Source organism: Elgaria multicarinata, chromosome 2 (assembly GCF_023053635.1).
Source record: "Elgaria multicarinata webbii isolate HBS135686 ecotype San Diego chromosome 2, rElgMul1.1.pri, whole genome shotgun sequence".
Classification (NCBI taxonomy): domain Eukaryota; kingdom Metazoa; phylum Chordata; class Lepidosauria; order Squamata; family Anguidae; genus Elgaria; species Elgaria multicarinata.
In genome coordinates this window covers 124,951,558-124,966,693 of record NC_086172.1, presented here as the reverse complement: position 1 = coordinate 124,966,693, position 15,136 = coordinate 124,951,558, and the positions used below count along the sequence as shown (strand labels likewise).

At 40.2% G+C, this 15,136-nt stretch overlaps 1 protein-coding gene across 1 annotated transcript in view; it reads left to right on the top strand.

The window, feature by feature from the left end:
• DCAF5 (DDB1 and CUL4 associated factor 5) overlaps positions 1 to 8,766 on the top strand; it is a 52,433-nt gene extending 43,667 nt beyond the window's left edge. The window contains exon 9 of the mRNA XM_063117585.1: positions 5,947 to 8,766. Coding sequence (XP_062973655.1) covers positions 5,947 to 7,728 — 1,782 coding nt within the window. The 3' untranslated portion in view covers positions 7,729 to 8,766. The remainder of the gene's footprint in view (positions 1 to 5,946) is intronic.
• The last annotated feature ends 6,370 nt before the right edge of the window (positions 8,767 to 15,136 follow it).

Here is a 15,136-nt window from a genome sequence, read left to right as displayed (position 1 = left end):
CGTATTCTAAATAGAGATCAAATTCCATTCGTTACTCTGATTGTGCAATATTTGTGCTCCTTGCTAGAGTGGGCTTAGATATCTTCCAATAGATGGGAAATATGCACAAGCTAGGGCATCCTTCTGAGTAGTGAAGAGCATTACAATAGCATATTTTGAATATAATTGCACAGGCCAAAGCCGATACAGCCCAGGAATGCACTCAGGTTTATCCACTCCAATGAGGGACAAACTATTTATACCTCCCAGAAGTTTAGTTCTTTTTCCCCTTTTTCTGTATTTTGCTTTTTTAATAACTGAAATGCAGCCATGGAGGGCTGAGAGCATTCTTGGAGTAGCAGGGAGAAGGGCTTGCTTAACTTTGCTGCTGCTTCCATTTTATTAAAGGCCTGTTTCACAACTTATGGAGTAAGAGTAAATACTGAGTAAACCTGTAGTGTAGACTGTTCTATTTGAAGTGGCTACCTTTGTCTAGTTGACTACAGATGCTTGTAAATCTACACATGCTATAGTTGGGAATGCAGGAAAAAGAGCAGCATCAAAACTAGTCAAAATTGAGAGGTAAACCTCAAGCAGGTTCTGAAAGAGAACTTGTTAATGTTACATGATGAACAGCCCAGTTTCAACAATTATCTTTTTATCAAGGGCAGCAATAGAAAGGTTTCTTGTATAAAGAGATGTATGATAAATTAATGTCCATTCATTTTCGATCAGAATTTACCCCAGTTTGAACCCTCCAGATCAAACACAGACTCAGACACACTCTGCAATCTAAATTCGTACATTTCTGAGCATACAGTGTGATTCACAGACCAAAAAAACCCACGTGTTCCACAGCATGTGTTCATTTGAAAAACATGCATGAAAAAATGCATACTTTTGAAAAATTCACTCAAATACTCTTTAATCAATGGGAGAAGAATGCAAACATTTCAAAGATGTGCGCAATTGATGCTTACATTTTGAAAAATGTGCATGAAAATACACACAGATTTTTACGCCTAAAGAAAAAAAAATCAATCTGCAATCTGATACAGGCTCAAGTTGAAATAAGCTTCAAGATGGAAGTTGGAAAACTTTAGCAAGCTCAAATTTTGCTGATTCACACATCCCTAGGTCACAAATAAATAAGTAGATGAATATTTGACCTCTCCAATATATAACCAATCCCTAACGTGTGAAAATCCTCTCAGTCTCTCCAAATGCTCGTGCAAGTGACTGTTTTAAGTTACCATTCCTTGATAAATATATATTCATGTGCTTGAAAATAACTGATGTGTAAAATTTTGAATTGCTTAAATAGCTTTAGTGGGCACTAGTGACTATCTTCTGTCAGGTTGCGATTATCTTAACAGATGCAGTCCATTGCTTTCGGTGAGTGCAAGTACTGGTTTCTATTCTGCACATTGACCACATTTTGTATCTTGACCTTCGTCCAAGGGAGTCCAGAGTTTATTCCAGTTTGATGTCCAAACAACTCTGCGAAGTAGGCATTTTGCTGACAGTGAGTGAGCTCACTAAGCTCACTCAATAGAGTTTCATGGGTGGACAGGGGCTTCCACTTCAACTCTTCTCTCTGATGCAGAGTTCAGCTCTTAAGTGGAGAAACAAGCCTTGTACTCCATTGAACCTGAGCCCAGCAGGTTCAACAAAAATGAATTCTAACCCAGTTCTGTTTTCAGCAAGTTACTTAAGAGCTGTGTAAATGTCTTTAAAGCACATTAATCAGGCCATTATTGTATATGTAAACACTTTAGTCAATTACACATTGACTGGATTAACTTAACCTTGTCAGGGAATGTTATGTGCCATTTGCAGGCTGTGGGTCATGATTGACCCAAACCCTCGGCAGCATGTGGCACACTGCTTGTCTACATAGCTTCTGAGATATTTTTTTATAATCAGTTGTCCAAGAATTGACTAATACTCTAATCTCGGTTTCTGCCCCTTTTGTCACTGCTTTCTTCCCATATTTTCCTCATTTGTATATTAAAAAGCAAGATTGTGGCAGCATCGCAAGTTTGGTTTTAAACAAAGCTTGTTGTGTACCACGGAAAACTTGAATTTCGTTTTCTAGAAGTCTACCTAATTGTACTTCTACCAACTTCTACCAAATAGGTTTTCATGTGTGTGAACTTAATTGGCCCAGTCTAAAGCCTCTTGAAAACTTTGTGCAGTGACCATTTACCCTCTGAATCCTTCCTGCATGACTGTACTTGGTCTATTGGATTAACCAGAGTATAAGCGTACCCTGTGTTGCATCTTTATTTCTCCTTCTGGGCTGAAAGCTTGATTCAGTTAAGTCTCCTTTCAAAATCTCTGCAACTTGTAAGAGGATGCTGCTTGAGTGCCTCTGGAAAAGAGAATTCCTGTTAGATCGCAGCATGTGTATCTCACGGAACTTGTCTATATTTTCTCATTCAAAAGCTTTGTTGGAGCTTCTGTTTATCTATACTTTGTTCTGAAGCACTTTGGCAGCAATCCTACTTTAAGGACAAAATTATTATTATTATTATTATTATTATTATTATTATTATTATTATTATTTCTTACCCACCTCTCCATTCTGATCGAGGCGGGGAACAACAACAAACGATAAAATACATAAAACTGAATTAAAGCATAATATACATTGTTAAAACCATCCTAAAAACATCTTTAAAAAATGTCTCTACTTCAAATTTGTCATCACTTGAACTCATATCCTATGATCAAATACAGTAGGCAAGTATAGTATGCAAGTATAGTATAAATCTCCCTATCTGTTGAGAACAAAAGTTTAGATCCTGCACTGAATGTTTCACCTGTGTAAGGTTATATCTGCAGAAAAGGAGGGGAACGTTGCTTTGTGATGATTCGCAGTTTTAGTAATCCCTCCCTAAGCAGATCTTTCTGGCTGCTATAATCTTTAGGAGGGTAGCCAAAACTTTGAATTGAAAGGCATTAATGGGTGAAATGTGAATGCTGATGATGTTTCTCTTTCAGTGGGCAAGTTTGCATACCATGATAGCCACCCTGAAAATAAGCCATGGTGGGTGGGTTGTTCACTTGCTAATCCACATTACTCCTGACAAATGTTAGGGCGTTCTGTGGCTTGCCATGGCTCATTTCCCCTTTAGTCCTCCCACCCACTCCAGGCATGTATCCCATGGGCCTCTGTGGCACAACCGTTCTTGTATCCTCGTCCTTTTGGAGGGAAACTTTTCCAGCTTCCCTCCCCTCTTCCTACCCCTTTTTTGTGCAGTTTTTCAATTGCAACCTTATTATTTATTTATTTATTTATTTAGTGGTGCTTCAGAAGTACACAAATGGGTTCTGTTTTTTTATTATTATTTTAATCTTTCTGTTGTGCGCAAATGTGCACATTTGCTTGTCCACTATTTACTTTACCTTGTCCTAGCAGTACAGCTCAATATCCCCTCTGTACCTGTTGAAATCCCGCATGTCAATTCATCTCATTGTACTGCATCTTGAACTGACACACATCAGTTTCCTCACCCAGTTCGGTGCTTCCCTAGACCCTGAATGAGATGATGCTACTGGGATGGGCACGTGTACTTCCTGCGGGAATATGGGTGTACTTACTGCAGAAATGGATTTGATTTTCTTTTCTTTTACTGTCATTCTCAAGTGTGTAGTTGTGCATGATAAACCATCCTGAATAACCCCAGAACAAACCATGGATTCTCAGGATGGCTTGTGAAACCATGCTGAAGGGGAAAAAATGGTTATGAAAGGCAGTCTTTGAGATGATAATTTAAACAAAATGGAGAATATGAAGCAAAGCAATGCTTCAGGAGAGCATGGTAAATCAAACAAGACAGTAGAAAACCTTACTTGACCAGCAGATGTGTGGATGCAGTAAAAAGGGGGAGAAGAGAGGGGGAGAGTATGTAAGTTAGTGGGCTGGAAAAAATTGATCCCAAACTGTAGAAGGTTAATAGCAGGAGGGCAGTGTTGAACGGAATATCGATGGCAGTGGAAACTTGTTAAACTGTGTGGGAGGGGAAAGTAGTAAGGTATTGCTTATTTATATTTTAATGACAATCAAAATGTGCTACTATGTAAGAGATGAAGCTCTTTCCATCCTTGTTTCTATGGAAACAGCCATAGAGACAGGCTACTATCTGTCTCTGTTTTTGTAGGATAATCCAATGTAGCACATTTATTTTAATTATATGCACTTGCATCAATATTATATGTCACTCCATATGACCATATCACAGAATATGCTAGATTATGGCTTTCTCTGCTTCTTGCATATAAAAAGGAATCTGAGACTTTCCTGCCAAGTGTAGATGATGCTCCCTGAACTCTCTCTCTCTTTTCTTATAAAAAACTGTATGACTTTTGAAATCAGCACCCAGATTTAACATTCCTGTTGTTGTGACCCAATGGATGCACCCTGCAAATCCTCAATCTTGGACTGTGCTGGTGAAGTATCCGCTCTAATTGGTTATCCCAGTTATTATACGGAATTAAACCATGAGTAACCAGGGCTGGGCAGAAGGGGGCCCAGTGGGGCCAGTTGGCATGGGCCTATGATTTTGAGGGGGCCTACTCCGAGTCCCCCTGGGCAAAGTTGCTTGATTTTTTCTGTCATTGTTGATGAATTTGCCCAAAGAAAAGCACGTAAAGCATTTCTGAATGTGAAGAAGTGATGTCTTATATACATCTTGAATAAAAGTGCTTGCCATTACCTTTTTCATAAATCATTCTAGTTCATATGTATTTAGAACTGATTTAAAAATACTTAATGAGCAGTTTGAAATGGGGCCTACATTTCCTATCTGGCCCGGGCCTATTACCAGCTTTGCCTGGCCCTGCGAGTAACCTCTGCATATCTGTACCCTTCTCCTGGGGGATGTGTTTTTTGAGGAATGGGATTCTCAACCAGACTATTTAGTGAACAGGCTCCTTCTCTCAAGGCTTGTTATGAACACACTGCAATCACCAGTGTTTGCTTTGAGTGGGAGGCTGGTACTGGTAGGGCATGTTCCCTCTTCCCCAGGGCCCTGACCCACGAATTAGCCAAGGGCGAGATGAAGAAGGGTGGGGAGGAAAGCATACTACAATAAGACTGTCAAACGATTTTAAAAAATAGTCTGATTTAAAGGAACATAAATGTGCACCACCTCCACAATCACCATTGAGCCATATGCTGTTCATCTCCCATCCACATAAATTAGCATAAATGTACCACAGGCATGACCCATCACCTGTTTCAGGCCCAGCTATGTGCATGGGAGGTGAACAGCATAAGGCTCAGTGGCAGTGATGATGCACAGTTTCAAAAAAACTGATTTATTGTGCTAGCCCAAACATGATGTTAAGAGGACCATGGAGGACAGAGAAATCCTAAACACTCGCTTCTGTCAGCCTCGTAGGATCGTGTGACTGGAAATGTCATATGTTTCAGTCTGATTGCACTGGAACTGGAGTACAGAGGATCAAATAACAGATACTTCCTAGCTTTTCAACTTACAGTGTGGAAATATCCACAGCTGCTGAAAAGGTGAAATATGCAACTTGATGAAACACCATGACACATCTCTAGTACAAGTAGCTCTAGTTTCCTGGGAAACAAGTGCCTTCATTAGTGCCTAGAGGTTTATGCAGAAAGCAACCAAGTATTTTTATTGCCTCCCTCGTTTGTCCGTCCCCGACAACCCAAGTAAACACCTATTACATAAAAATAGAGTGCTAAAGTCTGGTGTTTCATTTCCAGCTTAGGGCATTTTTTGTGTGTTGTGAATCCTCAAGTTTATGTGGGGAAGTATCTTGCATCTGAAATGGAACATCTCTGTGGAACTGAATGAAATAAAATGTTTTGTATCAAACGCCGTATCACTCAATTATTTTAGAATGTATAAGTCGCTTGCCAAAACGTCTTAAAATGCTGCTTGGAAGAGCTACAAAGCAACCTTTTCTTCTTTCCTTTTGTAGATCTGGAGTCCTTACCGGCAGCCTGGTTGCACAGGAGATCTTGATGGTAAAATCGAGGATGATTCACGATGTCTCTACACACATGAAGAGTACATTAGTCTTGTGCTGAATAGTGGCAGCGGCCTGTCCCATGATTATGCCAATCAGTCAGTCCAAGAGGATCCACGGATGATGGCTTTTTTTGACTCCTTGGTCCGCCGAGAGATCGAGGGATGGAGCTCAGACTCAGACAGTGACCTCAGTGAAAGCACTATCCTGCAGCTCCATGCCGGAGTGAGCGAACGTTCGGGTTATAGTGAATCTGAGTCCTCCACTTCTCTGCGTCACTCCCCACCTCATATGGCAGAAGAACCAGATGAGCCTGCCTATAACTTGGGAACCTTGAGATCTACTGAATCGCCACCCCCGAGAGAAGCTGTGGCTTCTCGTCAGCAACGGTTATCTGCACTCAGGCGGTATCAAGACAAATGTCTTCTGGCCCTTTCTAATGAGTCTGATTCTGATGAAAATACCTGTGAGACTGAGCTGGACACTGACCTTTTTCCAAGGCCAAGGTCCCCAAGTCCTGAAGAGAATGACTCAAGCAGCTCCAGCAGCAGCAGCAGCAGCACCACCGAAGATGAGGAGGAACTGAATGAGCGGCGTGCCTCAACCCGGCAGCGCAATGCACTGAGGCGCAGGCAGAAAACCCAAAAGGAGGAAAGGACTAATGCAAACAGAGAAAACACCAGTACTTACATAGGGGAAGACCTGTATGATTACCCCCAGATCAAAGTGGATGACCTCTCTCCTTCTCCAGCTTCGTCTCCTGACAGGAGTACTGCAAATACAGAGGTCCGCAAGGAGAAAATCTCTCCTTGCTCAGAGACTGAATCTGTAGACAGGAAGCTATACAAAGCTTTCAGGTGGCTTCATTATTCTTATATGTCTTATGCAGCGAATAAAGATGGTGAATCCTCACGTGGCGGTGGAGAAAGTGAGGGGAGACCAGGAACTAGCAGAAGAAGTCAAGGTGGCCAGGATTCTTCTACTGAAAATCGTAACAAAGAAACCTTCAAGGAATGTAGCTCAGCAGAGAATGCGAGAAACAGTCAAGATCATGATTGTGATAATCGGCGGCAGCTGGAGGATCAGGAAAGCCTCACCCAAGATACCGGGAGCAGTGGCTCGGTGGAGCATGCTTTTGAGGCGAAAAAGCTCAATGGAAAAGCCATTTGCAAAGAACGAGGCAGTTGCATTGAAGAGGCATGTAATCAGTCTGCAGGATGTGTGGAGCAGAAAAATAACCAGAATTGTCAACCAGCATCCAGCCACAACCCATTGGCTGTTTCTAAGGATTCATTTTCTACTACTGCCAACTGTAGTGGATCTGGGAATCTCTCTAGAAGCCCAGCAGATGACAATGAGGACAGGAACACTGACAATTCCTGTTCAAACCACAATAATGGGCGCTTACACTCTCGCTCTTCTTACCTTAATAACGGACAGAGTGTTGGAGAGCAGGAGGCTGTAGCCCAAGGAAGACAATTACATTTAAATGCTGATAATGGCAGCCTTGTGCAGACATGCACATCCTTGCACAAGGAACGCTGCTTGTCTGCAACAGACTCTTCCAGTCACAGCACGAGCAAGAAAGAGGATATGGCAGAGTTGCATCCAGCAGAGAGTGAGGGCTCGCAAATCCATGGACGGCAGAAACGGCACAGAGCAGAGTTTGAAGACACAGATTCTGAGAAGTCTTCCTCAGAAAAGAAGTTAAAAACACACGCAGCCTGGTTCTGAAATGTTGCATTTCCAACTCTCCATTCCATTCTTCAGTGGGTCTATTTTAAATTGCCAGGGGCTATGTTGTATAAAAATCTAATCAACTCCTTTAAAATGAGACTGAGTATAGTGTACCCTTACAAGGTTTTGTTCAAGTAAATCCTTATTCAGACAGTTGACTTATTCTCGTGTGATGTGTGGTGTTTCTTCAGCTAGCTACCTAATGTAGCTATTGTACATTTTATTCTTCTGAAAAGAATTATTTGTGTGTTGATACTGTGGGTTTTATAGTCTCATTGAGTTGAGCAATAGGCAAATTACATCCTATGACTGATGCTTTTGGAGTGTGTTTTCTCTACAAGAAAACGGGGGCAAATTGAATGCAGCTTTTTAACCCTTTCTTGTGCTTCTGAAGTCTTAAAAAAGAGTGCCTCGCTCTTGGTTTGGAAGCATCCTCATGGTTTATGTATGTGAAGTAATATACAACTGTTTGTACTTAAAGTAATCTGATTGCTCATTCAAGAGGCAGGGGATGGTTTTGTTTGATCTAGAGACTGTTAAGGTAGCATCCATAATGACCTTTTCCTCTCAGATTAACTCTCCCATCATAATGTAGCCATATTTGTCACTTAGTTGGGAGATAGACTCAACTCCAGTTTTTTTTTAAAAAAATTAGAGGTGTGGTCCTGGAGCTGTGTTGAACTTCCCATTGGTTCAATTGCTGTCCCCAAACTATGATCTCATTACAAAATAACTTGTAGCAAAGCTACATATCTTGTGTCTGCATGATAATTTGTGGCACAGTCCAGAAAAAAAGATGGTTAGTGGTGATCAAAGTAGGAGAAAGATACATAATGATGTACCTAACAGAAACTAACTGTGAGCGTGAACTAAATCCTGAGACCCAATTCTTTTCTCTGTTTCATTTTTTTTAAAGAACTGATCTTATTTGGAACAATAGGCTGACTTTAGAGACCCTGGTTTTACAGTCCTGCACTACAGTACCAACAGTGCAGATTGATGTATGGTTTCCAATTAAACAAATATTTTTGTGTGTATGGACTACCTTTGTTTTTTTATAATAAACCCTAAAATTGGTATATTTTTATAAATGTTGTGTATTGGAGGTTGGGGATTGCTTTGGAGTTCAGCACTGACACTGGGATACCAAGTAAATATGTAATATCACATATGACACATGTTACCTGATGACATTTTTATACCTTATGGTGGCTGCCACAATCATACTCATTGGTCAAAGGTGAGGGCATGAGAAGTTAACCCCTAGGTGCTGTTGTGATTTGCAATCTACTTTTGGGTGTTTTACCTGCAGCTTCCCCTTGAGAACTGGTACCTTACAAAGTCAGGGTCCATCTTGCTGCTGGGTCTCTTTGAATTAGTTAAAGGTCTTTTTGACCAATGAGGGTGTCTTAGTGCAAAAGTCAAATATGGATCAAGAAGGAGGGATGGCATGGGAAGACTTCCAATCAGAACTCTTATTTTCTCCTGCCCTGTGTTTGACTCTTCTGTTTATCTTTTGTCCTAACTTTTGTTCATATAGACCTGTTTGTGAAAGGGGCACTCATGTGGGTGGGTGTAATCTCTCTCTTCCTCTTTTTTAAGGCATTAAGGCTATGCACAAATGCAAAAGAACTAGTTACATTTTTTAATTATTTTAAAAGAAGCAGTCGTATACTTTACAGCCCAATCCTGTGCATGTTTAGTCAGAAGCAAGCCCCACTGAGTTCACCTGTGGATAACAAGGGGACCCTTTGAACGTTGGACCCTTTGAACATTGAATTTTAAAGGTTGTTTCAGCTGAATCTTAATTGGTGCTTAACTTTTCTTCGAAGGATACCTTTCCAAGAATAAGGGTTTTGGCCTGCAAAGGCCTTTCTGCAATATATAGTAGTTCAACGAAATGCCACAGCCCTGGTTTCAAAGGCATTACATGCAGCTAGGGGAAAGGTAAAGTACCTTTATTACATAAAAATGAGGGTTTCAGAATAATTTCTAGAGGTGAAAGGAGATGGGAGAAAATGTACTTCCTGAGAGAGAAACGAAAGACCTTTGAATTCCAAATGGCAAAGAGGATATCCTAAGGGTAAGTATTTGCTAATGAAATAAAATAGTTTTTTGTGATAGAAGTGACAGAACATTTGGGGGTGGGAATTTCTCCTTCTAAAAAACTTAAAAGTGGCAAATGGTGATTTTGCAATTGAGAAACCCACATTATACAGTGGCATGATTGTTAACAGATTGATATTAAATCTTCACTCAATTATAAGCAAGGTATATCCTCTTAGATTTAGGAATCCAAAAAACAAGCCCTTTGGCTCTCTAACATGCACACATATCCAGTCTTTAGCTTGAAGCTTCAGATCTCCAAGCCTCCCACCCACCCCCCGCTCTCTTTTTGGCACGTCATAAATAATGATATACTACAGGCGCATAGGTTGGCACTCTGTCCGGCTTGAAACTGGTGGGGTTGCTCAGCAGCAGCTGCTAAACCAGCCAGTTAGAAAAGACTTTTCCTTGAGGACTGTGCTGTGTGTTGCTTGCTTTGTTTCTCTCTTATCTCCCTTCTATAGGAGGCCTTGCAGTGCAGTTTCACATTTCATGGACATTTAGTATGAAATAATCAGTAGAAATAAATAGATATAAGGGAAATGGGGCATTTCAAAACCAGCAGCTTACTGAACTTTCTATGAGAGGGACTGAAGGCATAGATGGCTAATAATTATGTTGGCCAGAATTGCAACGCTCTTATGTTCAAAGATGAAATATTCCCAATTTCTAGATTCTGGGACAAGAACAGAGATGGATAGTGCGGCAACGCCACCTCACACACAAGGCTTTGACACGCACACCTCCCTCAGGCTAAGTACCACCACTTAAATACTTGAGGAAGGGGTAAAAAGAAAAGTATAACCTTTCCCTTATATGTACAGAGGGAAAAGGTAAGAAGATTTGAAAAAGGCTTTTCTGTGAATATAGCAGGCTGAAGGCTTAATGTAATGTGTTTATTTATGAACCAATAGAGCAGGAGACACAGCCAAAGTGACACGTGGGTTTATGGTAGCAAAATAAAGAAAATGTTTATTGTAGCTTACAGTTCTTGGTTCCTTTGAATTATATTCTAATCCTGCTTATTCTTAATAATACTGGTAGTAACCAATCTAATAATAACAATCCTTAGTCCCTATGATCTTATTTTCACTCACTCCTCACACAACTCTTGACAAGAAATCACTCAGCTAAACACATCTACCCGTCAAACCCAATCACCAACCAAACACCTCAGACCACTCAGCTCCCCCATATATATACTCCTCCCCACTTTCCACAGCATCACTGGCCACACCCACTCAGTCCAACATTCCGTACTCTCTAGACATACTCATACAGACATACCTAAAGGAATAGAAATGTGGGTAACGCCACAGATAGATATCCCCATTGGGCTCATAGATGTGAATGTCCTTTTGTCACCTGGCTGGTGAATGTTGGGAAATACAATACTGAGCCAGAGGAATTATCCATTCAGTACAACATTTCATTGATTCATTTCATTTCTATATCACCCAGTAGCTAGAGTACTCTGGCCCGTTCACAAAAATTATAAAACAAAAAGATAATTAAAAAATGTTAACATGCAAAATGGTAAAAACAATTTTAAACAGCTAAAAACAATTACAATAAGATACCAGAACCTGATGAAACAACTGGCACTAAAAAATAACCCATCATATGCCACAAATGCCTGGGTATAGAGGTCAGTTGTAACCCGGTGCTTAAAGAATGACAATGTTGGCACAAGGCCAACCTCAGTGGGGAGCGCATTCCACAATTGGGGCTACCACCGAGAAGGCCTTCTCCCTTGTTGCCACCCTCCAAGCTTCCCTTGGAGGAGGGCCATAGATGATGAGCATAGTCTAGAGGGAAGTTCATACCAGGAGAAGCACACCATCAGGTACTGTGGTCCTGAGCTGTGTAAGGTAATATAAGTCAAGACCAGCACCTTGAATTGGGTCCAGAAACATGCAAGCAGCCAGTACAAGAAAGCCAGAATTGCTCTTATATGCTCAGACATCGTGGTGCTTTCTATCAGCCTGACTGCTGCAATTTGACTAAGCTGAAAAACAAAACAAATGCAAAATAAACTATAAAATGCCCTAAGAATGAGGCAAAAAAAAATATTAAAAAAATATGAAACCCTCTTGAATGAGGGAAGAAGACTTTCAGGAAATTGGGGAACAGATGTCAGCACAGCCCCTCTTCCCTGGAGTGGGACCCAGCACTGCCTCCTTCACACTTGCATTGTGAAAGATACAATGCAGGCCTCCAACACAGCTGATTCTATTGCCACCTCCACTGGCATCACAAAAAACCAAAAACCCATAGAAAGAAGTGTTGCTACAACTACTGCCAATGGTGAGCGCTACCTGACCTATGAGAAACTGTATGAGAATTTCTCAGCCCACCAGTAGGGGCAGAGAATCTTGAGAGGCCATTTGTGCACAGCTCTGTTACAGGTGCCTTTTCCTTCTAACAATGAGACATACCCACCCTTTTTTTTGGTTAACTGCTTGCATTGCTTTCAACATTCTCCAAAGGCACCTATATATTTTGGTAATAGGCAAGTTAAATGTACTCAATTAAAAGCCAGATACTTTTTAATCAACAACATCTTTAGATAGCCCTAGTTTTGTAGATTCATGTCAGAACATAGATGTAGAATTTATAAAGTAACTCCTGAAGAAAAATATGTATCAAGTTAGGAACATAGGACGCTGACGTATAGTGAGTCAGACTACTGGTCCATCTAGCTCAGTACTTACAACACTGACCGGCAGCATCTCTCCAGGGTTTCAGGCAGGATTTTTTCAGCTTTACCTGATGATGCTGGAAATTGAACCTGGGACCTTCTCATGTAAAGCAGGTACTCTACCACTGAGCTACAGCTCCCTCCCTAGACAATTGAACATATGCTTGAACCAGGACTCATTTCTGCCATGTGAAAGAAAATACAGCATCATTTTGTAGAGATACATATATTGTAGAGATAGATTTGTTATAAAACCCCAAAGTTGAAGAAACCATGAGTTACTGACATGCAGGTAAGGTCTTCCCCATTTCTCCACTCTTCAGGCTTTTCTACACAACGCATTTATTGTGTGCTGATCATTCCCTACTCATGGTTATTTGTGAGTTCATTAGATGATGTCATAAACCTCTGTCTAAAAAGCACTTTTGGCGATTATTTTTAGAGCAGGGGAAATGCAGTATTTAATTGTAAAACCAAGAGGAAACATTTTTTTAACTTGTGTATTGGTGTTATTCTACTATGCCACAGTGACCCATAGAGTTTTTGTAGGAAAGCAGGAAAGGAAAGGCTCTTCATATAGTGCTTGGCTCTCAATTCTGTGACAAAACCGAAAGCAGATACAGCCGATTAAGTCTTGTATAGAAAAGCTCATAAAGGTCCAGATTCAGGACTTCAGGAAGCTCTGCTTTCAACGTTTTTAAAGCTCCCATTGTTCCAGGGGGCAGTTAGAAACTTGTGCTTTCATTGTGCTAAATACTTCCCAAGCTGTCTCGTTTGTTCTTATCATGACTTTTATAGATGGGAACTGTAGATGAAAAATAGTGTTTGAATAGTTTATGGGGAAATAGGGAGTGAAGCTGGGATTGAATGTACTGGAAAAGAGTGAAGAAGCAATTCACTTAGGGGACCCCCTCTAACTTTATATGGCCAAGAACATTTTCCACAGCATAGACTAAAAGATAAGATGGGTGAGTAATCCTACCGAAATATGGTCATTACACATATGTACAATTTGGGCCTAAACATGGTTCCAATTGGATATAAATAGGCGAGGAGCAATTGTTTTTATCAAGTTGACCAACAGTCTGCTGGGCTTCACTTAACTTTACATGTGCTGTCTAGAAGCTAATGGCAGCATTAACATCTAAAATGTCTGCTTCTTCCACATTTTCTTTGTTTTAAAATGGCCAAACTACATGTGTTTGGGGTGAAGTGTGTTCTCAGTTTTCTTCCACTCCCTGAACAAAACCAAATGGTGCCAATATTTGGCCCCAAAAGAAAGAAAATAGCTGAACGACACAATTATTGGCTTTAAGATTTAATATTTCAGCTGAAGGCTTTTTTATGGTTGGCTTCTAAAAACATTTTGTAGTAAAAACATTTAAAATATTTTAAACTTGTGTGGTCTCAGTGCAACTGTAATCCTAATTTTGAAAGCTGGAAGTAATTCATTTCTAGCAACATGCATTTAGGCTGTGCTCTTCTAAATAAAATGTCATCAACCATCACTGAATCTTGGACTCTGACTTTATTTCTCTGAATGTCTAAAAATGCTTATCATGCCACATAATATATGAACAGCAGAAAAATGCAGCTTTTGTGTCCTCCATCCAGATAAGACTGCTCTAAGTACTGCAAGATAATTTGATGAAATGTAGTTTAAGAAAGTAATTGTATTAGCAGATTCATATGTACATTGATGGTGCTACATAAATAAATAATAATAATTAATAATAATATGGAGTTAGTCATGTCACTCTCATGACGGTGGTTCCAGATGTAGTTTCACTTCTAATTAGGACTGTGCACAGACCCCTAACCTGCTTTGGAGGTGGATTCAGAGTTTCAGATTTAGGCCCAATCCATTTTAGGCCAATTCAGACCCAATCTGGCCCACTTTAGACTCCAGATATGAAGCAAGATTCAGAAATTCAAATTGTTCTGATTTTAAATTTTCCCATTGACCTACATGGGAATACAGAAATGACCATAATGTTTTTATTTTTTTTATAATGGAGATGATTGAACCTTCCAATTGAACTTGCCAACATTCAGACAGTTAGGTCCAGTGGCTTTTGTGCTAGCCAGTGGTATAATTTTGTTTTTTTCAAGAAAATCTGTAAAAGAGCTATAGGGGTTTTTGGGGTTTTTTTTTTTTTATGCTTCCATATTGCAATTTGGGGACATGAAAGCCTCTATCGAGGTGACTGAGCCTGCCAAATTTCAGAGTGTTAAGTACAGTGGCTTTTGTGCTAGCCATACATAACATTTCCTTTTCTCAAAATATAAAAAAGGTTTTAAAAAAACTCAAAAAACCTGTCAAGCCACACAGGGGATTGGAGATCCTAATCAGAAGGTGTTTTAGGTGACAAATAGGAGCTCAGTATCCCTAATCTCTAGTGTAGGGGTTCTTTGTTGTTGTTTTTTAACTGCAAATTAACCCCTATCCCCTAGTACTTTCTTTTTGACTGTGACTGCCCTGAATCTGGCACTATTCGGCTTCACTGAATGTCCTGAGGCTCTCTTTAAGGCAAGAAAAAGTTAAACCTCTCTTTGGATGCAGTACACATTACCTGGAAGTAAGTCACTGAACTCAGT